A 23722-nucleotide genomic window follows, 5' to 3' on the forward strand; every position below is an offset into this window, starting at 1 on the left:
CTATAATCAAGAACAAATCTATTACATTGTTAAGACAGTTGGACTGATGGTATGCTTCACAGTTCAGGAAAAATATTACGATCATGAGAAGAGTATTAGTTACATGGACTTTGCCGTGGCAGGATGCTGGAAAAGGCTTTATGACATACAGTCCATCTATTCCAGAATGACTAATACAAATTACATCTTTAGATTTGTGTGGTTTTAAAATCATTTTGCTTATGACATTACACGGACAGTCCGATGATTCACTGAATATGATTCACTGAAGCTATTGAGATGAAAACCAGAAAAATGTCCTGCACTGCCCTCTAGTGGCAAACACTGTTAACATGGCTGGATGCACAGGAGCAATATTGTATTTCTGTAGTAATAAAGTTAAACTGACAGGACCACAAATGTGTCCTGTGTCATTCAATACACTACCTTTTGCACTGAATTGACATTTCAATGATTTGGGTATTCTAATATCTGTCAACTATCCCTCAAATAATGATTTCTTTATTGTAAACGAATCTGGAGAGTGCAGAAGGGTCCAAATTTGGAGATAGATTTTATAGAAATAACATATTTTGTGAGGTGAGACAATACAATTTACACACATATTAAAAAAAAACTTTACCCTTTGAATTTCTGAAAACAAGTTTGTCCACCAATTAAACATATAGTCATTTCTGACTGCCGCAGTAGACAGCTCAGAAAACTTTGCATTCTCACAAAAGAAGAGTAATATACACTAATGAGGAATAAAAGAAGCCTTACTTTTTTCACAGAAGGTTCCAGCGTATCCAGGAGAACATGTGCAGGCTCCGCTCACATGGTCACATGATGCTCCGTTCTGACACTGACACTGCTGAGCACAGCCCTGCCCATAGCTGCCATTTACACACTCTGAGGACAGTGGGAAATAAACAAAATGCAGAACTTACTTCTATAATGTTTAAGTTATGTAGAGTCAAATTAACCCTTTAATGCATGAATTATGAGAACCTTAGTCAAGATTTTTTTCCTGAGTGTTTTTATTCCTCTTTAGGCATGAAAAAACAATGTGACTGAATTTTTTTAACAAACCTTTTTTTTTTTTATAGAGTTTCAAAAATGTCCACTCAGCTAAACACCATGTGTTTAATTTTTGAAGCAAAGAAACATGCATTTAAAACACAATATCAGAGAGTGATATACTGTGTGAAAACTATGAAATAAAAACCTTTTTTAATGCAGCTAATGTGATGTTTTTATTATATTTGCAATTTTTATTAGCAGCTGATTTACACTCAAACATGTTACTGCAGATCAGGCTTATCAGGAACAGCAAAGTTACTTTGGTTGGTGTGGGGTGGCCATTGGTTCTGGGGGGGGGCAGAACCAATTGGCAATGGTTCTGCCATTGGTTCTGCGTCACAAAATCTTGAATCATAAAATTTGAATTTTTTTCTTTTTTTTATATTGTACTTTTGGAGATGCACAATGAAAATAAACAAAAAATTTATAAAAAAAAAAAAAAAAAAAACGAACAGCAAAATTACAGTAATGGAATGAATTGCAGTATATGGGAAGGTGCATAAACGTCCTCTGTATCTGCTGATCTGCAGCTAAAACAACAAAACTCATGAATACGGAAGAGAACAGCTATAGAATAGCTGTCCACTGTAGTGACCACTATGCATGAAAGGGTTAAAGGCCTGAGAAATTTTACATTTAAGTATGATTTCAAATGAACTTAAAAGATGGTTTAACTCAGCGTCACCCCATGAGGGCAGCATTCACTAAAACACAGACCTGCTCCTCAGAAGTACTGAAGGTTTATGCTTACTGTTTTCACAGTGGTCTCCAGTGAAGCCGGCCTCACACACACACTGACCGCTGACGGTGTCACAACCCACAGAAGTTTCTTTGCACTGACATTTACTGAGGCAACCTTGACCCCAGTAACCAGATTCACACGCTATGAAAAACAGCAAACACCACAATGCAAGTTATATGCAATCTTTAATCTCTCCTACTTCTGTTACCTTGATTTTTATTTATTTATGCTATTTCAGAATTATTTCATACGACTGAAATGTTCTTACCTGTTGCACAATCATGGCCTTTTTTTCCAGGAGGGCAGAAACAGCGTCCAGTCTGTGGGTCACAAGTGGCATCTGAGTGGCACGAACAGTGAGTTGAACAGCCCAGTCCGTGGTATCCTGTAGGACACCCTGTACACAACAGCAAAATGAACAGCAAATGTTTATTATTATTTACAGGACATTTACTAGTACATGGTTAGCAGGGTCTGATGCTTCTGTTTTAGATGCATCCACCGTCTGTTTAGGATGGTCTAAGGTTGGTTGATCGTCATTATTATGATGTCTCAGGAACGCCTTGAGGGAAATTTGGAGTTTTATGAAATTTGTCTGAAACTTTTCAACTTGGACTCAAGGATGAACTGGTAACACTTTGATGGCCAATCCAAGGTAAAAGTCACATGACTGAGCAAAACATGTTTCAGGAATAAATGCTAGAAATAGGCTATGATGCAGAGATAGTGGATGCATCACACTGAACTTATGCATCCTGTGCTTATAATTCAAGTGGTTTGATGGGACATGAGACTTCTGCATCTACTCCTAATCTGTGCTTTCAGGCTGTAGAAAATCGAGCCTATAATCAGCTGATGACTGATGTTTTCAGACAGGTTAAATACATGACTGACAACTGTAACCCAGCCAGCATGTCCATGTGGGCCCCAGAAGGGTTACAATTGGGCTGCATATAAGGGTCCCGTGTGGGTTTGTCCACAGTTTCCATGGTGACCCCACATGTGTTTGCCCATATCAGAATCAGAATTAGAATCACTTTATTGTCATTGTACCAAGTACAACAAAACAAAGGTAAAGCTCTACGGTTCAGAGCAAGAATTTACAGACAGACAACAAATACCAGTAAAACAACAACACATATCAGTAAAAGGCAGTTATTTACATTAAAAAATAAAAAGTATTGCAAACTAAGGTGTTTGTAAAACATAGTATTTAAGTAGTGCAAATAACATGACAAGTAGTAAAACTGACATGAAAGCTAAATATTGTATGATAAAATAGTATGAAGAATAAATAATATGAGATATTCAGATCTCTGATTCTGATATAGGCAAACACATGTAGGGTCACCATGGAAACTGCGGACAAACCCACATGGGACCCTTATATGCAGCCCAATTGTAACCCCCCCATGTCCCACATGGACATGCTGGCTGGGAACTACCAATCACTGATCAGATGACATGGGTTCAGGTCATCCAAATTTAAGTCTTTAAATGTAGACTGAGAGGAGAGAGCTGCAGAATGTAGGTATATGTAGATGAGAAGGGGTGGAGTTTAAAATTATGGCATTTTTTCCACCCTGATTTCAGCTGTAAACGTAAATTAAAAGTAAATGTGAGTTCCACTCACTATTTTGGCAAAGGTCCCCAGTAAACCCTGGTGTGCAGTCACAGACACCGGTCTCTTTGTTGCAGGAGCCTCCATTCTCACAGGCAGGACAAGACGACTGGCACTTCAACCCCCACAATCCAGCAGGGCAGTCTGAGGAGCATCGAGTATTTTTCAGATTAAGTTGGCAAAAAGCCACTTATGTGAATTCTTTCTCCATAAAGCTTTAAATCCATTTGTCCTTGAATAAGCAGGGGCAGAAATGCACTCATTAACAAGGCTTGAAGAGGTTTCTCACATGGGCGAGTCACCTATATTCAAAGGCAGTAGTGTCAAACATACAACCCATGAGCCAAAACTGGCCCAAAAAATGGTCCAATCTGGCCCAAACAGTCATGGGTGTCACTGTGTCTTGACAAGTTCTTTCAATCATAACGTTAAGTATTACATTTAACAGTTCCAGATGCCTGTTCCTAAATGTTTTGTGCCTTTGTAGATCCACTGCGATCTGTAAGTTGTAATACACATGTGTAAATGTATAGCTGAGGCATTATATTGTTAAAATTACATGGATTTTTCTTAAGAAATTTCAGGTCATTCATGACTGTTCAGGTTATTCAAATTTTGTGTGAAAGGATGGTTACTTTTTTTTTCCACTAAAACAATGTGGCCCTTAAACTAAAATGAGTTTGACACCCATGTTCTAAGGCAAATTTGTGATTGATTTGGTTTAGATGTGCTAAAACATCAGAAACATCTTAGTAAATACCAAAGCAGGTCAATGAGTTCAAACTTGTTCTTAACCCATAAAGACCCGGTTCTACTTTTGTGGCAGTTCCTATATGAATTTTTCTCACTATTTAATCTTTCTTAAGTAATTTATCACTATTTATTATAATATTATACTCTGTATTTTGCATTTTTTCAATGTAAATCATGTATTTTCCTAAATTTAATTTACTGATCATGTAGATTATGAAAACTCAGGCTAAACTTGAGGGTTATTATATCAGAAACGGAGAAAATTGAAGAAAAAGTTGCTTTTTTTCAGCAAACGTATCATTAACTGAACATAAAAACAAGTGTGTCCATCCACTATAATTGATCCAACTCCATGGGTTTTATTGGTGAATCAATGTTGTAGAAGATGACAAGTGTTTTCATGTTCACTATGGAGCCTCTGAACGTCCAAATGCGTCATAACTACATGAAAAGATGACAAACTGCATTTTACACTAATTATTTACATGTATTGATAGGATTAGTGGATCAACAGATATTAAACATTTTAGTGGTTGTTTAGGTCTTTATGGGTTAATAAAATAAAAACCCTTTTTTGTGTCTCTGCCACACTACCAGCTTTATAATCATTCTAACATGACTCAAAACTAATCCTGAAAGAACCTAAAACTGACAAAAAAACTACCTTCCTGACAATGGTTTCCTGTCTTTCCAGCTGGACAGATGCATCGTCCGGTTATGGGGTTACAAGGAGCTCCTTTGCAGTTACAGGTCAGACGGCAGTTCTCTCCATAGCTCCCTGCTCGACAGGCTATCAACACAACACATCAAAATATGCAAAATCAGAGCCAGATAAAAAAAAACCAAAAAAAACACATGACTTAAACACAACTCAAAAACTCAAGACAGAATTACACAACACTGCAAAACTGGGTATTTTAGAAATAGTCAATCATTTTCTGTTTATTTATTTAATGTCTGCCAGTAGCCTCTGTCGGACTAACTGAGGTAAATCGCCCCTGTCATGACCTGGCCTGTAACTCAAGCTAAGTACAATCCAGATTTTTTTTATTTGGCTTCAACAAACCCAGCAAGCCTAGACCTGGACGGAGCATTAGTGCTGACATACTGTAACTCTGCTCTGTTGTCTTAGGCCACTCCACTGAGACACTGAGTCCTGTTTTTACCAGACTTATACTCAGTATCACTTTGGATCACAATTCAGAGGGGTGAACTTTCCATCAACCAGGAGAGTAAACACCCAAAGGACACTGCGATGCGGAGGAACACATGTACTTTTGATTGTACCATTTATAATAGCGGGAACACCTGCATTGACCAGGTGACAAAAATAGTGATTTGACTCACTAAATCCACTTAATCCATCAAAAATATAAAAGAATGAATAGAACATGACAGAATAAAAGAAGATTTATATGGTGATATGAAATGTAAAAGAGTGCACCCAAAGTGGAGAATTTCAGAAAGTCATTCATAACAGTCTGTGTTTTCTATGAGATATCAGCCAACGCAAACATTCATACAAGTATAAAGTATGCAAACAATAACCATACAAGCAGACACATGTGTAAGTCTGCATGCCCATTCATTTGACTTATTCATAACACGCATCCACGCAGATATCCTCACTGCCCACATGAGAGCGCTAAGGAGTCAAACTTCATAGAGAACCTCATACATCAGCAGTTGGTGTTTCAAAACATGAAAAGTAATGGATATGTTTAATCTGTTAAAAATGAACTGTTAATAATGCAACTCTTGGCATATTCAAATTCAGATTCAGAAAACTTCATTTATCCCATACGGACAATTCATTTGCAGCTCACCACAGACATCAGCCCACATCCAAAGCGCAATGTGACATATATATATCAGTGTACAAATAAAAGATCACTGGAAGCAACTATGAATAAAGCTCCACTGGCCTGGAAGAACATCTATTAAAAAAAATCCTTCATTCCCTCTGCAATAACTACACTGGATAATCTAAAATGAACACTTTGCTGTTTTTAACTGTTGCACTGTCTTGCTCTGTACTGCACTTATTACACTGTATTGCTTTATATTGCACGGATCTCTGTTATTTATTAAGTGGGGACTGCGCATGAAAATTCGCATAGATGCTAACTCCGGCATATTTACATGTTTATACTGAAATGGATAGTATAAATATGTTCATTAATGTGCACTGTCCTGCCTAAATAAAGATACATACATTTAACCGCACCCCCCCTCCTTTTTAACATGATTGCACCTGAATGCTGTTTTAATGTATTTTGTTTAAATGTTTGTGATTTTAGTGTGTTGCTGCATACAAGCCTGTCAAAGAAGAATTTGTGTAACTTGTGACAAAGTCTATCTATCTATCTATCTATCTATCTATCTATCTATCTATCTATCTATCTATCTATCTATCTATCTATCTATCTATCTATCTATCTATCTATCTATTAAATAATCATCAATTAATAATCAATAAATACCAATACAGGCTAAAAGACTAAAAGACCCTGTTGGTTCTGCTAACACAAATTCATAAATTCCTATCATATCAGTGTGTGTAAACTGTATTAAAGCTGCTTTTTTTCTCACCCAGCTGGCATCGATCTCCGTAAAGGCCTGCAGGACATCGTTGTCTGCACTCTCCAGTTCTGGGGTCACATGACCCTCCACCTGGACAGTCACATGGCTTTTCACAGCCTGCACCAAAGAAGCCAAACTCACACTCTACACACACAAACAAACACACAAAAACAGAAACAGAGGATGTGAAGTTCAAATGTATCTCAATCTTAGAACACATATGTCAGTATATCCTTAAAAGTGTGAAGGGCAGTTTTTTCTGGTCACTGACATTTTTTCCCTTGTGGACCAGTTTGTCAGAGCAAGCACAGCAACTTCTTAAACAGCTTTCCCCTTATGAAGCATTACATCAAAACCACATTGCAAGAAAACAGCGTGGTTCCAAGTTTATTTCCTCTCGGCTCCAGAAATTACTGGTGCTACAGTGGTATTACTGCAAAAGGAAATAAACACGGATCGACAGTTTGAAACTGTCAAATAGTCGATACAGTAAAATATCCACTAAATCAACCTATAATGTTTATTGCGTGGTCGCAGCCTAACTCGACATAAATCTCAACAACCCAGGTTCTTAAATACTCAAAACTGTGATTGAACATTTAACGTGGCTGTTCTGCTTATACCTTTCTCACACTGTGGGCCGTGGTATGCAGGCTTACAGAAACAGCTCCCTGTTTTGGGGTCACAGCCAGTGGAATGTTCTTGAACACAGTCGCATTCCTTGGAACAGCCCGCACCGTGCGTCCACCTGGGACATGCTGAGGACCGGATGAAAACAGGCAAAGAGCTTATATTAGGGTGGATGTTCACTGTTGTATGTTTTCAACATGTTCTCATGTTTGGATAATATGTCATCAGTAACACACAGATATGAATTATACTGGTATGTATGGAAAGCAGACTATAAATCCAATATGTCAGCTTACACCATGGAGTATTTCCAGCATTACAGCATGATTGAAAGTGAACTATTGATCTATCCAGTGTGCATCTTACACCCAACTTGTATATCCAAAACTCTGGTTTCTGTAAGTCATGTGATCATTGTTTCCAATTTAACTTTAATTACAGAAGTCAGGGTACATCATTCATCTCGCTACAGTATAATTACAAATATAATTGTAGACAAGACATTTTTACTGCTGTTTTGGGTATTTTTCTGCAACCTTCAACACAGGAAAAACTTAAAATGTTATGTAAGCCCTTTAAAACTTAAAGCACAGCCATATCCCTTCTTATCCTTTAGGATAATCAGTCTGCAAGAATTTTGCCAATATTGTCCCTATTCAGTAACAAAACTAAACTTCACTCCACCCTGTCTCACTTGATATTGGCTTTATGTTAGGTGCAGCTGCAGGCTCTGGTTACACCCTCTCCACCCTCTAAATGTCCCTCTGCAGGATGAAGCAGACAGCTGTGAGAAACTGATAATATTCCTTGTGCACATTCCTCCATCATTTAGTTTAGTCAGAGAAGAGTGAGCAGCTTCCACGCCGTGAATCCATCTCCAAAGTTTGTCACCATGTCTATCCGACGGTTCAGGAGCAACCCGAAAACATTAGGGGACGTCAACATTGTGACAGAGGAGCTGAAGAATCTTTATTACAAGAGGCTACTTCCCATTGAGAAGTACTATTCTTTCCATCAATTTCACTCTCCGAGTTATGAGGATGCAGACTTTGACAACAAACCCATGGTCCTGGTGATGGGTCAGTACTCCACAGGAAAGACAACTTTCATCAGGTATGAATCAGAACTTCTGTACTTGGTTTTAATTGGGAAAAAAATGCAGATTTGTGCATGCATCCAGCACAATGTTGATGAAGGTGTTGGATTGAATGTGTATTTGTATGTGTTGTTTGAAGGTATCTTATAGAGCAGGATTTTCCCGGTAGCAGAGTTGGACCAGAGCCAACCACAGACTGTTTCACTGCCCTCATGTATGGACCCGTGGAAGGCATCATTCCTGGGAATGCTCTAACAGTGGATCCTAAAAAGCCCTTCCGCAACCTTGACCCTTTTGGGAATGCTTTTTTGAACAGGTGATTGGAGTCAATGAAAATAAGTTTTTCTCCTCCTTTTGTTTCTGCCTCTTTTCCTCCAGCATCATTTACATTTGAAATATATTTGTCTTTTTCTTTCTTCATTATCATAAGTGCTGAAACTCATTTAAAGCATGAATTGCTAATATCTGGTGAAGTGGATAAATGATATACTAAATACATTACATTGAAAGCTTTCTGCTATTTTTTACTTTATAGGTTTCAGTGTGTTCAGATGCCAAATCAGGTCCTTGAGAGTATCAGCATTATAGACACACCAGGCATCTTAACTGCTGCAAAAAGAAAACTGAGTCGAGGTGAGTGAAAAAACCTTATCAATATACAGGAAATTAATTCTTAAGTCCAGTTTAAAGCATTTAAGGCTGCTTGTAATGTTGTTGTCAATAGGATTTAGATTCTTAGCAACAACATTCATGGTAGATGCAATAAAATAGGAACATTTCAGTAAAATATAGTTTTAAAATATAACTTCAGAAGCACAGTAGATGAAAGTAAAGTTGGGAGGAGATGAGCAGTAAGTTGAGCAGGCTTTGCTTTGTTTTATAGACTCATTAATCTATGGGTGTAACTGAAATGGCTCAAAATCACTGAGGACCACTGGGATATCTTACACATTCCTCTACGTCTTGAGGCACCGGAGCCTGCCACATTACATACACTGTTAATGAAAACCCTATGTTATCGTTCCTGATCCCCAGGCTACGACTTCCCAGCAGTGCTGCGCTGGTTTGCAGAGCGTGTGGATCGAATCATCCTGCTATTTGACGCACATAAACTGGAGTTCTCTGATGAGCTCACTCGGGCCTTTGGGGCTCTATGTGGCTATGAGGACAAGTTACGTGTGGTTCTCAACAAGGCTGACAGGGTGGACTCCCAACAGCTCATGAGAGTGTACGGCGCCCTCATGTGGTCACTGGGGAAAGTGTTTAAAACGCCTGAGATCTTGCGGGTTTACATCGGGTCTTTGTGGTCAGAGCCGCGGCAGATGTGTGACCACTACCAGCTGATAGAACTGGAGGAGGAGGATCTTTTGACTGACATCAGGAACCTGCCGCGTAACGCCGCAATACGAAAACTGAATGATCTGGTGAAAAGAGCACGCTTAGTGAGGGTAAAGTGACATCAAAGATTATCTATGATGTCTCACACATCCCTTGGGTAAATATTAAGTTCTAGCTCTTTGGCGCCTAATTTGGTCTTTGCTTCTTTAACAGGCTCATGCTCATATCATCAGCTATCTGAAGCAGGAGATGCCGACCATTTTTTGCAAAGAAAGCAAAAAACACAATCTGATCTACCAGCTTCCTGTGATTTTCACTAAGATTCAGCAACAACGCCAAGTCCCAGCTGGTGACTTTCCTGACTGCACCAAAATGCAGGTTAAAATCATTTTAACTGTGCTCATTTATGAACTTTACATGTTATTGAATTCAGCTATCATTAATCAATGACCATTTCCTTTACTCTTTATTTTCAGGAGCGACTTTTGGGTCAAGACTTCTCAAAGTTCAAGACACTAAAACCAAGTCTGATGGCTTCTTTGGACAAACTTCTGTCCACCGACATCGCAAACCTGGTGCCCTTACTTCAGCTCCAAGAAATGGAGAAGAAATCCCTCCCCGGGGTGTTAGACGGTGAATTCCTGGGAACCTTCAGGCGAGAGTATTACAAGAGAGATCCTTTTAAAGAACTCACCAAAGAAGAGGAAAGCAATGAAACAGATTTTGATGAATGGTCAGTAGAGAAATACAAGCCAAAATATGATGAGATCTTCTTCAACCTCAGTCCAAACGACGGCAAACTGAGCGGCACCAAAGTCAGAGAGTGGATGATGAGCACTCTTCTGCCCAACTCTGTGCTGGCTCACATCTGGAGGCTGTCTGATGTAGATGGGGACGGTATGTTGGACAATGAGGAGTTTGCTTTGGCTGTGCACCTTATTGAGGGAAAACTGGATGGCTACTGGCTCCCCCGAGAGCTGCCCTCACACCTCATTCCTCCGTCGAAACGGCTAAGTACAGCCAGCACAGAAGAGTAAAAATGATCAAAACACGATGAGAAATGGACCAACCCTGTAAATGACTTGTAAAATGTGTACATAAAGTTATTTCAGATATATGAACTAACCTAAAGTGTAACAACTAGTAAACATTACCTCAAGGCAGAACTGATCCTAACTTTCATAGACCCCTAAGCAGAACCACATTTGGTGCCTCCACTCCCTCAGTCCCACAAATATTAGTGACTAAGGTGAGAACTATAACCTGACTGAAGTCTGACTGATTTGCTTTGATTAAAATTCAGATTAGTTACAGGTGAATCAGCTCTGATAGAGGAGGTGGGAATGTACCCAATCAGTAACAAACATAATACTGCATTTTTGTAATGATATCTAAATAACACACAACCTGCCCTGTAGAAGCCGATAATGTAATAACAACCGATAATGTAATAATGGCCGATAATGTAATAAATTTGCCGTTTTTAAAATGTAATAGGCCAATAACGTAATATCTAGCCAATAACGTAATAAAAGTCCTGAACTAATAACTTTTGGCCAATAATGTTATAACTTATTACCAGTGGCGGCTGCTCGTCTTTCAGACAGGGGAAGCTAATTGTCGGCTTACATAAAAAAAAATTGTCAAGTTATTTAAACGTAAATTCGGCCCTCCGTTCCTTTTTAAGAAAATGGTCAGTGACCTTCTCGTACCAAGTAGGCATCTTTTCCAGGGACTGGACCAGTGTCCTCCGAATGGCCTTCAGCCATTTTAAACAAGAGATGCTCCTTTCACTCCGACCTAGCTGACAGTTTGATTGCTTTAACTATCTACAAAACAATATTAAACTCAAACAAGAAATGATTAAATTATGTAACTGAAACAAGAAAACGCTGAAATTATGTTAAATTGAAACAAGGAAGTCCAATGAGTGTGTTTTATTTACAGTGCAAGAAATGAACGAGTAATTTCGTAGTGGTTTCTCTCTCCATTTCACATCAGAATGCACGAAAGTATGAAACTGAACTCTGTCAGTGAAGGAGCAGATCTGAAAACAGCTGTCAGTCAAACGGGATTCAGCCTTTCGACTGATCCTCTAATCAGCACGTGGGATTCTGGCGTCCAGCCTGGCTGATCTCCGCCCACAGCTCCATTCACCCCCAGAGACGCCCGGTGTCCGGGGGAGGGATAACATCGTGGCATTTATCCAATTACCGTCCAGTTTTGAGGCAATGAAATAAACTGTTCCACTCAGTCCCATTGAAGCCCATAGACGCCCGCAGTCTACGAACAAATGCACTGAGCAGAGATCGAATGAGAAAACAGCGCAATGGGAATGTATGAGAAGGGAACAACATCGAGTCCGATGATTTGTGATAAAGCTGATTCTGAACGAACTCATCTGTGAGATGAACGTGTTCTAACACATTTGTAGTCAATAAAATGTCAACACAACCGCACATATTTAACCATTTAATTTTCGTAATTTTAGGGGAAGCCGGGCCTCCCTTGCAGTCTATGAGAAATTGCCACTGCTTATTACATTATTGGCTCAGTTATTACATTTGCAAAGTGTTTTTTTTTTTTTACCAGGCCAATAACGTAATAACCAACCAATAAGTTCTAACATTATTGGCCAAAAGTTATTATGTTATTGGTTCAGGACTTTTATTACGTTGTTGGCCACATATTATGTTATTGGCTTATTATATTTTAAAAATGGCAAATCTATTACGTTATTGGCCATTATTACGTTATCAGTGGTTACTACATTATTGGCTTCTACATGCCCCCAAAATGTGTCCACACTCTAATATTTAACAATACTTATCATTTCGATAAGTCTATGCATTGTCACAACATTTACTTCCATAATTTTTTGGATACATAACATTGCTGAATCTAGACCTGACCAACTGAATCAACCCCAGATCATAACACTGCCCCCACAGGCTTGTACTGTAGGCACTAGGCATGATGGGTAATCGTATCTCTCGTCTCACCCTGATGCAAACAGGGACAGTCTGGACTCATCAGATCACATGACCTTTGTCCATTGAATCACAGTCCAATCTTTATACTCTCTAGTAATCAGATGGTTCTTAGTTAACTAGTAACAAACTCCAAATTTGCTTCCAGGTGAAATGTAGTGATCATTGCATTAATTATTCAATGGAAAGCTTTTGTCTATTTGTTTACTTAAATACAGATGGGAACTTTTTTTGGGCCTGCCTGTGTGTATCACCAATCAAAAACAATTCAAACATAACATTTCTTGAATTTCTGGCCCCTAAAAATGTCTATGATTATTATTTGGGCCAGTTTTGTCTTAAGAGGTGTCAGTTATAAACGTAAAGGTATACAATACATTTATACATAAACTATTATAAGATATTTGAAATCAGAACCTGGACATTTACCATGGATGATTTTTATTGCTGCTTGTTTTTCATGTCATAGTATTGATCAGTTATCCAGCGGAAAGTAAATAAAAAATACAGCAAAAGTAATCACTACGTCAGAGTATTTTCTCCTTAACGTCATTACATTTACATTTAACAAAAGCATCAACCTCATAACAACATAAGAATGTGTTCTCATATTAAAACACTATACTCACGTAGGTGGCAGAAGCGTCCATATAATCCCGGTGAGCACAAGCAAGCTCCAAACAGGCGATGGCAGTGTCCATTGTTGGGACAGTTGCATTTTCTTCTACAGTATTTCCCAAAATATCCCCTTGGACAACCTGCGAACATGATTCATAACATATAACAGGTAAACATTAGGAAAGGGAACTCATTTGTGTAAAAGCCAACAGTACAATCATCCCAAAAGTGTACGATAACTTGTGGCAGGCATTGTTTGGCCCACATTAGGGACACACCTATAATAATTTAGAATCTGGTTGATCTGTCAGAATGTGTTAAAGAAACGTATACAAACCATCCTCGCAGAATAAGCCCTGAACCCCAGGAGGGCACAAACACTTCCCGGTCACAGGATCACACGAGCCTCCATTCTGACACCGGCACAGACTGTTACAGGCCTGTCCATAAGTCCCCTGTGGGCAAGCTGGGAAAAAAAAGGGAGTACTATGAGACAGGAGCACTGACATTTTAATAGCTGTTACTTACATTAGAGATCGGATAATCATTTGGAATATTGTCGATTGCTTAAGCTCACACAGACCCGCCGATGAAAAACAAGAAATTAAATGGGGTTATTCACTGGAGTTAAAAATGAGTTACCATTTTCAGCTTCCATCCTGTGTTTCCCCATGGTGTGTGCCCTGCTGACATTTTTAACCTCTCTGGCCTTTTTAGCGACTATGACAGGATCCAGCTGGCTGCTTAAGATGTGCTAAAGTGTTACAATCCATCAAATGAACGTCTGCTCAAATTCCATGTCACACTTCGTCGACAGCAGTTTTATGTCACTCCATGGGAAGATAAACCAGTGCAAATTCATCTGAGGTATATCGACTTCTGATGTTAAATATATGACACCTAAACTGAGAAACTAGTAAAATTTTAGACTGTGTAATGTTCCATGTGAGTAATATAGAGTAATGATAAATCAGACTGAAACACAATACTAACCTGTCTGTTATGAAAAAACTTTCCCTCTCTACATTATGACTACTTTAAAACCGGTACACCCCTGCTCCTTATATACTACTGTGTTATTATCTGCTGTAAAAGTTACTATATCTGTGCTTCAGGCAATAACATTGCTCATCGACTTCACCTAAAAATGTTTCCCATGTCCAGGACCATCACCTTAAGGGTAGGAATCTGAATAGCGCCCCCTAACAACTGTTCCTGTGACAGATTGCTTCCAACAGACTCGTGTGGCTCTCCTCTCATGATTACCAGCCTGACTCTGGTTCACACTAAAGACACCCATTAATCATGTAGCTGGATGGGAACAATGGAGCCTTGCTTTCTAACCCAGTAGTGGACATCCTTGGCCTCGGGCTGCGCTCTTGCTGTGGGCCCTGGCCTCGCTCCAGTAGCAGACAGATTGATTCCCCCGGTGCTCTTGTGTTCTGGAGCCCATAAACAACCCAGCCTCCTACACAGAGGAGCCGACAGGTTTTGATACATGGCCCTGGATCGATGCACGCAGGGAGCTATCTCATGTCTGTCTAAAACTGGACCACATTACCATAGGTAGCTCAAATAGACATAGGAGAAGATGTATCCTATGGGAAAAAACTGGGTTGTGTGTGGGCATGCATGTACCGTATTAACATTAACATCATTCAGATATGGGCTTGAATAACTTATGCAGTTTGAAGCCCCAGAAATACTAAAAATATCACCATTGTACATTTGTGTAAAGCATGCAGACATATAATATCTATGTTTCAAATGCAAAAATAAATTTCATATCAACATTTTACAAAACTTAAAGAAGAATCTTTATTTGTCAGTATATTGTACAAGCAACAAACTCCGAAAATGGACCTCTGCATTTGACCCATTGTTAGCTGAACATGGAGGAAAATCACGACTCATTGCAGACTAAAAGCAGTGGGCTGCCTTGTCAGGTACCTGGGGAACAAAGTGCCTTGCACAATTTCTCAAACAGGCAACCCTTCAATCACAAGCTCCTTCTCCAACTTATTCTACAACCAATTTTACATAAGTGTTAGTGTTTGAACCACTTCAATCCCCAGAAGTGCTCTGATTTTTCTCAGCAGGCAGGAGATATTGTAGACCAGGGGTGTCAAACTCATTTTAGTTCACAGGCCAGATTCAGCTAAATTTGATCTGAAATGGGCCGAACCAGTAAAATAATAACATAATAATACATAAATAATGTCAACTCCAAACTTTTCTCTATGTTTTAGAGCAAAAAAAGTTAATTTACTGTACATTATGAATATGTTTACATCTACAAACTATCCTTTCAAAAGATGTGAATAACATGAACAAACTGAAAAAAATAAGTGTAATTTTAACAATATTCTGCCTCAGTTTATCATTTACACATGTACATTATAACTTACAGATCAACAGTGGATCTACAAATACACAAAACATTTAGTAACAGGCAGAATATTGTTAAAATTATACTTACTTTTCTTAAGACATTTCAGGTGGTTCATATTTGTTCAGGTTATTTACATTTTTTGCGAAATGATACTTTGTTTTAGTGTAAATATATGGAAATATTTACATTTACAAAGAGAAAAATTTGGAGTTGACATTATTTATATGTTATTATGATAGTATTTTACTGGTCTGACCCACTTGAGATTGAATTGGTCTGAATGTGGAACCTGAACTAAAAGAGATGTTAATATCTTGGTGTAATTTTTGCATTCCACAAATTCATCCCAAGGGCTGGACTGGACCGTTTGGCGGGCTGGATTTGGCCCCCGGGCCACATGTTTGACACCTGTGCTGTAGACTGTGAGACGGATGGTGGATATGTAAAATACAGGAGCAGAGAGTGTAGATTTTGAGTTTAAACAACAAAAGCTCTTTGCTTATGTTAGCAAAAGATCAATTTGATTACGGTAACGGTCTGTTACTAAATAAAATCATGGTCCATTATAAAATATGTTGTGAGTCCTTTTTATTTAATACTGATTTATATAGAAATGTTAATTTAATATTATTTGTAAAAAAAAAATTGACACAACTCTGCATATCTATGGCTCATAGAAACATATGACAGTAACAATTCATTCTGGTGATTAGGATTGGATTAGACCACATATCCACATCATCTGTTTCCAACATGATGCAAAATACAAAATTGAAATATTTTGTTGAGACAAATTCATAAACATTTAAGGCAGCGTATGACTTTCATCACCAGTTTTCATCAAATCTGTAAAACATGAGTGATAGCCTAAGTATCATGAATCTGTTAGTCTTTCTGTGATTACGCACCTGAATCACTTCCCTCACGGTGAAGACTTTGAAGTTGACTCCATCACAAGCCGACTGTTTGTTTACATACCAAACCGAAACCAAACCGTCAGTCGGGCCTTTTCGAAATTCCATGCACCCGCAGCATTAAGAAGCAACGAGCCGTTTCTGTGTTTGTTGCTGCTGCGGCCATACTGCAGCTGTGTGAAATTCCCATTTCCACAATGCTTTTCGCAACAAAATTTCCTAAAAGGCCAGAGTGACATATCGGTTTGGTATGTAAACAAACGGACTGCTTGTGATGGAGTACACTTCGAAGCTGTTCATTGTGAGGGACATGATTAAGGTGCATAATCACAATGAGAATAACGGATTCCTGATACTGAGGCTATCAGTAGGGTTTAACAGATTTGAAGAAAAATTGGTGATGTAAGTCATAGGCTGCTTTAAGGATTCTATGATGAGAGGTAGAGGTAAGCTTACAGCACATTTGTGTGGTAAAGAAAGTAAACACAGTAAACACAATAATGGAAGAAGGAACGATCGACTGCACTTACTGTCATTACAGATGATCCCTGTCCATCCAGGGGAACATTCACAGCCATCTTTATTTTCACTACACACTCCATTCAAACAGTCTTCACAGCTCACAGTGCAGTCTTCCCCAAATGAACCATCCAGACACACTGAAAAAGAAGAAAGACAATTACCTGGACAAATGAAAATACATTTTCTAACTTTAATAATATGATTCCCCTCCACACACACAGCTAATTTTTCTTTCTTTCTCTGTCCTTTTACTTATCTTTTAATGCGACTGTACCTATTTGGCTGTTGAATCTTAGTTCTCCTCGACGCCCCCTTTGGAACTCTAACTCTTTCTCACTGTCACCATCCTCATCCTCATCACTGCTGTAACGGGTGTGCAGTGCTGCCGTGTACCGAAGGAGCTGAGGTTCACTGCGGAACAGTAAGTCTGGTAGTCTGTGGACCTCCAGCTGCTCTTCATCCTCTTCCTCATCCTCTTCTTCTTCTTCTAGTTCTCTGCCATAGAGAGCTGACACATCCAGTACAAGGTTAGGGGGAAAACTACAGACGGTTACCCTCTGAAAGTATAATTCTGCAGAAAGGTTAACAAAGTATGGAGGCAAGAATGACTAAAATAAAACAAATGCTCACAGATGCAGGAGTGCTGGTCCTGATCCAAACGGAAGCCCAATCGACAGAAACACTCGTAAGTACCCAGAGTGTTGACACAGTAATGTTCACAGCCTGAAGTCTCCACCAAGCACTCGTCAATGTCTACCAGGAAAATTCACACACACCACAGAAAGAATGACAGTTGTATTGATATGACCACTGGGTGCAACTGAGACAAGTTCAGTGGAAGATATATCAGAAGTGGGCAACCTCAGATGTGTCATGCTGATTTTTTGCACCAAAAAGATAAAAATAAGACCAGTTTTATTTCAGTGGACATGGTTGATTAGCTTCCTTCTGTGTTTCGTTACACATCTGGATGCTGCTCTTTGTTGGTGGCGCAAAATTTACAAAAATGTTCTGCTTTTTGTTATGTAGTCCAAAAGGCCTGTAGACTTTAATTCCTGAGAAATCAGTGTTATGGGAATTTGTGTTCTGAACAATTGTGCCACAACATAGAAGATACTAAAAAGCACCAGACTAGGTAATCTGGTAACAATCCAGAACTCTTACCATCACAGCCACAGCCATCTGGGTTGAGTCTGTGGCCGGCTCTGCAGCTGCATTCGTAACCGCCGGGGTAGTTTCTACAGAAGTGACTGCAGCAGGACTGCCCACTGGTACACTCATCACTATCTGAGGAAGGCACGCAGTGGTGTGGAGTTGATTTCAACAGATGAGAAGCAAGATGCAAAGACTTACAAACAATGAAAGTAGAATGGAACAGAGACAAAGAAATACAAATAGACTCAGAAGAATGTTTGGGCCACTGAGAGAAGCTCTTACCTACACAGGTCTTCCTGTCCTGGTCTAGTTGGTAACCTTGGTTACAGGAGCAGAGGGGTCCATTGGTGGTGTGTTCACAGTGATGAGAGCATCCTCCGTTGTTCTTCTCACAACTGTTGACGATCTCCATCTCAATGCCTAGAAGAGAAGAGCACATCCACTACCACCTCAAACATTGTAACAAACAGTTGAGTGTAAAGCTCATTTGTTTTTGCTTTAGTGGATGTTAATGGTTTACTCATATTTGTGCAGTGTTTTCTCTCCTTAAATGAATATTTTTAAGGATGAATAATTATATATGTAGCTGCAGAAATTGTTTTTAGTCAATAACATCATCATTGTCAATTAATTTGTTACCCCACCCCCCGAAGGGGAGGCAAGGGGTATTGTTTTTGGTTCGGTTTGTTTCTTAGTTTGTTTGTTAACACTTCATCAGCAAAACTATTGATTGAATTCATACCAAACTGGGTTTATATATTGCCAGTGACCCAGAATAGATGTGATTACATTTTGGGAAAAGTAGGTCAAAGTTTAAATTTTTGTATGAATTTTTAAAATCCCCCCCCCCCCCCCCCCCCCCCCATTTACTTATAATGGCCAAAATGTGTCTATACCATCTATGTCTGTGTTCAGCACATGCATAGACATGATGACATCAGCTGGATCGATGGCAAAATAAGCTACAATATGTATGAGGGGTGGGGCTTGTTGTGCCTGACACCACTTGTTTATATTGTGTTGCACTTATACTTAGAGGTTGACCAATATAGGTTTTTCTAAGGCTGATGCACAATTTTTAAAATTTGGCCGATATCTACAGCCGATTTTTGACGCCGATATTTAAGGCAGATTTTTTTTAAAGCACATTGACCGTAAAATACAATTGAAACACTCAGATAATTAAGAATTTTATGCAGCAATATAAATGAAATTATTAATACTCGTACACATAGTACACTTTTACCATTTATTGAACTTCAAGTGCTGCCCACACAGGTGCCTGATCAAATATCGAATAACATTTTTACTACTGATCAAATATTAGCTTTCAAAAAAAAAAAAAGGTCGATAGTCGATATTGAAAAAAAAATCAATATATCGGCCCAATGTATCAGCTGGCGAATATATTGGCCTACCTCTACTCATAATTTTCATATAGAGCATCTATTTCTATTATATTGCAGTGAAAGCAACGTATTACAAAGTAGCAGTGAATGACTTTTAACACCCCAAATCCTACAAGTTTTTTACTTACGATAGCATTGTTTTCCATCAGCACCGAGTTCGAATCCTGGATGACACACACAGCTGAAAGAACCCAGCATGTTTACACAACCGTGGGCACATTTGGCAAGGCCTGAGTGACACTCATCAATATCTGCAGAGAAAACACAACAATACATACAGGTGAGCATGATTTCACCAGACAATGTAAATATCTCTACTGTAGCCGAGGACAAAAAATATACAAAATCAGACTCACTTATTTAAAATTAATAAAGATTATACGTATCTACTTGAGGATTCTGAAGATTACATGAATATGTCAGTATGTCTGTTTTATTTGCAACCAAAATCCACAGTGTGAGTTCATGAAATTGTGTGACTGTTGTGTTTTTGTCTTTGAGTAGGATTCATTTTGGCCAATTCACAGGCAACCGAGGAGGAAAACAGAACACACTGCTCTGGAAACAAAAACACATATCGATGGCTGAAGATCCAAACCTCCTATATGAAAAATGCACTTTTTTGAAAAAAGTTGTTTTTAGCAAAATGTTATTACTTAAGAAAACCTAATAAATAATGCACTGTTTTGGGGGTAAATTACTATTAATAAAACGCATTGTGCAGGAAAATGTGATTTTTTTTTTGTCTTCTCAAAATTCTAAAACATTTTACAGATAGGAGGTTTTGCTTTTTGGCCATATTAACACAATTATTTTAGAATGTTCTTTTTTACACACACACATAGCCATAAATGCTAAGAGTTTTAATGTCATCTTGAGCTCTTAGGAGTCTTTACTATAAGGGGCTATGATAAAAACAATCCTGTAATAAATGACGCCTTTATTCAGAGCTGTGCCTCTGACTCTCAAGGTCAAACATCCAAACTTATTACCATTTCTCCTGTTAAGTGGTTGTTACTGTGCTTTTATAATTCATAATAAAAGTGTGCAAATAATTTCAGGTTGATGCAGCAAATACTTTCTCAGGCAGGAAGGCTTTGTCAGGGCTCAGATTTCACTGAGTTGGAGCAAGAGAAATGTTAGTGACATGAATTGTGAGAGTGGATTCCAACATCAGCCTTTCAAATGAATAGAGATCTGTAGGAGGGTGGAAATACTTTAAAGCAGATCACTGTGGCTGTAAATTACAAAAAATAAGAGATTGCATTCTCAAAATCTCTATGGAATTCCTAGGAAAGAGGTGTGTACATGTGTGGTCAAATAAAGCTCTAACTCATAAAGGCCCAATGTTCCTTTTGTGGCAGTTCCAAAATATTTTTTTCTCTATATTTAAGTTTCCTTAAGTGATTTATCACAATTTATTATGATATAATCCTCTGTTTTTTTCAGGTATCAGGTATTTTTCTATATCTAATTCACTGATCATGTGGATGTTCAATAAAAGATCAGATTAAAGTTGAGGGTTACTATATCAAAAACAGAGAAAACTGAAGAAAAAGTGACTTTTTCAGTAAAATATATCATTCACTGAACATAAACTACGTGTGTCCATCCACTGCAGTGGCGATTTCTCATAGACTGCAAGGGAAGCTCAGCTTCCCCTAAAATTACGAAAATTAAATGGTCAAATATGTACGGTTGTGTTGACATTTCATTGACTACAAATATGTTAGAACACGTTCATCTCACAGACGAGTTCGTTCAGAATCAGCTTTATCACAAATCATCGGACTCGATGTTGTTCACTTCTCATACATTCCCGTTGCGCTGTTTTCTCATACGATCTCTGCTCAGTGCATTTGCCCGTAGAAGCTCGGCGTCCATGCACTTCAATGGGACTGAGTGGAACAGTTTTTTTCATTGCCTCAAAACTGGACGGTAATTGGATAAATGCCACGATGTTGTCCCGCCTGCTCGGCGTCTCTGGGGGTGAATGGAGCTGTGGGTGGAGCTTGGCTGGGCTGGACGCCGGGCTTCCATGTGCTGATTGGAGGATCAGTCGAAAGGCTGAATCCTGTTTGACTGACAGCTATTTTGAGATCTACTCCTTCACTTGACAGAGTTCAGTTTAATACCGTCGTGCATTCTGCTGTGAAATTGAGAGAGAAACCACTACAAAATTACTTGTTCATTTCTTGCACTGTAAATAAAACACACTCATTGTACTTCCTTGTTTCAATTTAACATAATTTCAACATTTTCTTGTTTACTTGATGTGATAAGGTCACTGACCATTTTCTTAAAAAGGAACGGAAGGCCAAATTTATGTTTAAATAACTTGACATTTTTTTGATGTGAGCCGACAATGAGCTTCCCCTCTCTGAAAGACGAGCAGCCGCCACTGATCCACTGTCATTTATTAAACTCCATGGATTTTGTTGGTGAATCAATGTTGTAGAAGATGATAGTGTTTCCACGGTCATTACGGAGCCTCTGAACATCCAAATGGGTCATATCTGATGACCATGAAAAGATGATAAACTGTATTTGACACCAGTTATTTACATGCATTGATAGGATTAGCAGTTCAGAAGTTATTAAACATTTTGGATCATAGATGGTTTTAGTCGTCAGTGGCTGTCTGGGTCTTTATGGGTTAAAATGTGTGTGTCCACGCTCTGGAGTTCTCACCCTCACAGTTCTTGCCATCTCTAGCCAGGGTAAAGCCAGTTCTGCAGCTGCACTGAACCCGGCCTTCTTCTGAAAGACACAGCTGGGTACAGCCTCCATTCCTCTCCTCGCAGGGGTTCCTCACTGACACACACAAACACAAAAGGTCAGCCCAGCAGGTGACTGTGGGACCTTTCTGGTTAGTTCATAAGGGTTGTTTACCTCCAGAATAGTATCTACATTCATAAACCCATGAGTCTGAATATGATATCTGAACAATTTCTTGTAAAACATTCCAGTGTTCTTTCAAATCCAGAAGGAGGAATCAGAATTCCTTCTCTGAGTACAAAGCCAAATCTCTTCCCTCCTGAAATCTTTCTACCTTATAAATGACTTCTGATTCCAGTTTGATTTTAATATTTTAAGTATTGCAATTTGATCCTAAAGTGCAATATTACAAGCAGCAAACTCTGAAAAAAGATGATCTACTACAGCCAACCTTATGTTTAGCTTTGACATATGACATATTCGTGGATGCTGAAAACATCTGTCAGCGTAATGACTTACATTCACAGTGTCGTCCATCTCTCCTCAGCTGGTAGTTCTTTCGACACTCACATTTGTAGTGATTGTTTCCCATGTCCACACACTTATGTTCACAACCTCCGTTCAACACTGCACAGGAGTTTACCGCTACGGCAAAAATGACACGCAAACATACATGAATACAGAATTAATAGTTGTAAAGTTTAATCACTTACAAACTCAAAGCAGAGGACAAATACAATTGAATTTGTTGGCAATCTAACATGGCTTTCACACCTTAAAGCTGTACTGCAGCTGTGCAATTATGGAAAACACTTGGGTAAAGGTTGGAAACTGGAAAATGATATTCAAACCGCGTCCAGTGGGTACCCCTGGTACCTTTCTAATGATCTTTCCAGCCCATTACTCCTGTGATTTAATGATGTGCCAAATATGAATATCAGCCTTGTGCCTTCTGGGTGCTCTAAACACAGACATGATGACACAGACGGGCTGTAAAACCCAGAGCACGGCTGGTTTCTAGCACTGATGACTTCAACAGACACAATTAGCTATCCGCCGGCCTCTGTCTCATTCTCTACCACATAACTATGGTCAGGGCATTGAAAGAGAGAAATAAGACCAAAAGAAACAGACGAGTACTGATTTTCAGCAAGTAGCAAATATCCCATTACCTACAGG

General features: G+C 38.9%; 2 protein-coding genes across 2 annotated transcripts in view; one reads left to right on the forward strand and one right to left on the reverse strand.

Moving 5' to 3' along the window:
- Positions 1–23722, reverse strand: part of egfem1 (EGF-like and EMI domain containing 1) — a 48440-nt gene that overhangs the window by 18083 nt on the left and 6635 nt on the right. The window contains exons 3-19 of the mRNA XM_030153177.1: positions 23063–23188; positions 22517–22639; positions 19954–20076; positions 18699–18836; positions 18426–18548; positions 17892–18014; positions 17536–17769; positions 17270–17398; positions 13771–13899; positions 13445–13573; positions 7385–7519; positions 6771–6905; positions 4843–4968; positions 3438–3569; positions 2073–2201; positions 1814–1945; positions 763–891 (exon numbers count right to left, since the gene is read on the reverse strand). Coding sequence (XP_030009037.1) covers positions 763–891; positions 1814–1945; positions 2073–2201; positions 3438–3569; positions 4843–4968; positions 6771–6905; positions 7385–7519; positions 13445–13573; positions 13771–13899; positions 17270–17398; positions 17536–17769; positions 17892–18014; positions 18426–18548; positions 18699–18836; positions 19954–20076; positions 22517–22639; positions 23063–23188 — 2295 coding nt within the window. The remainder of the gene's footprint in view (positions 1–762; positions 892–1813; positions 1946–2072; positions 2202–3437; positions 3570–4842; positions 4969–6770; positions 6906–7384; positions 7520–13444; positions 13574–13770; positions 13900–17269; positions 17399–17535; positions 17770–17891; positions 18015–18425; positions 18549–18698; positions 18837–19953; positions 20077–22516; positions 22640–23062; positions 23189–23722) is intronic.
- LOC115432281 (EH domain-containing protein 2-like) lies at positions 8242–11238 on the forward strand. Its single transcript, XM_030153179.1, has 6 exons — positions 8242–8504; positions 8627–8803; positions 9023–9120; positions 9523–9935; positions 10039–10203; positions 10302–11238. Exons 1-6 carry the CDS (start codon positions 8284–8286, stop codon positions 10860–10862), a joined length of 1635 nt encoding a protein of 544 aa, XP_030009039.1. The 5' UTR covers positions 8242–8283; the 3' UTR covers positions 10863–11238.

This window comes from Sphaeramia orbicularis, chromosome 13, assembly GCF_902148855.1.
Source record: "Sphaeramia orbicularis chromosome 13, fSphaOr1.1, whole genome shotgun sequence".
Lineage (NCBI taxonomy): Eukaryota > Metazoa > Chordata > Actinopteri > Kurtiformes > Apogonidae > Sphaeramia > Sphaeramia orbicularis.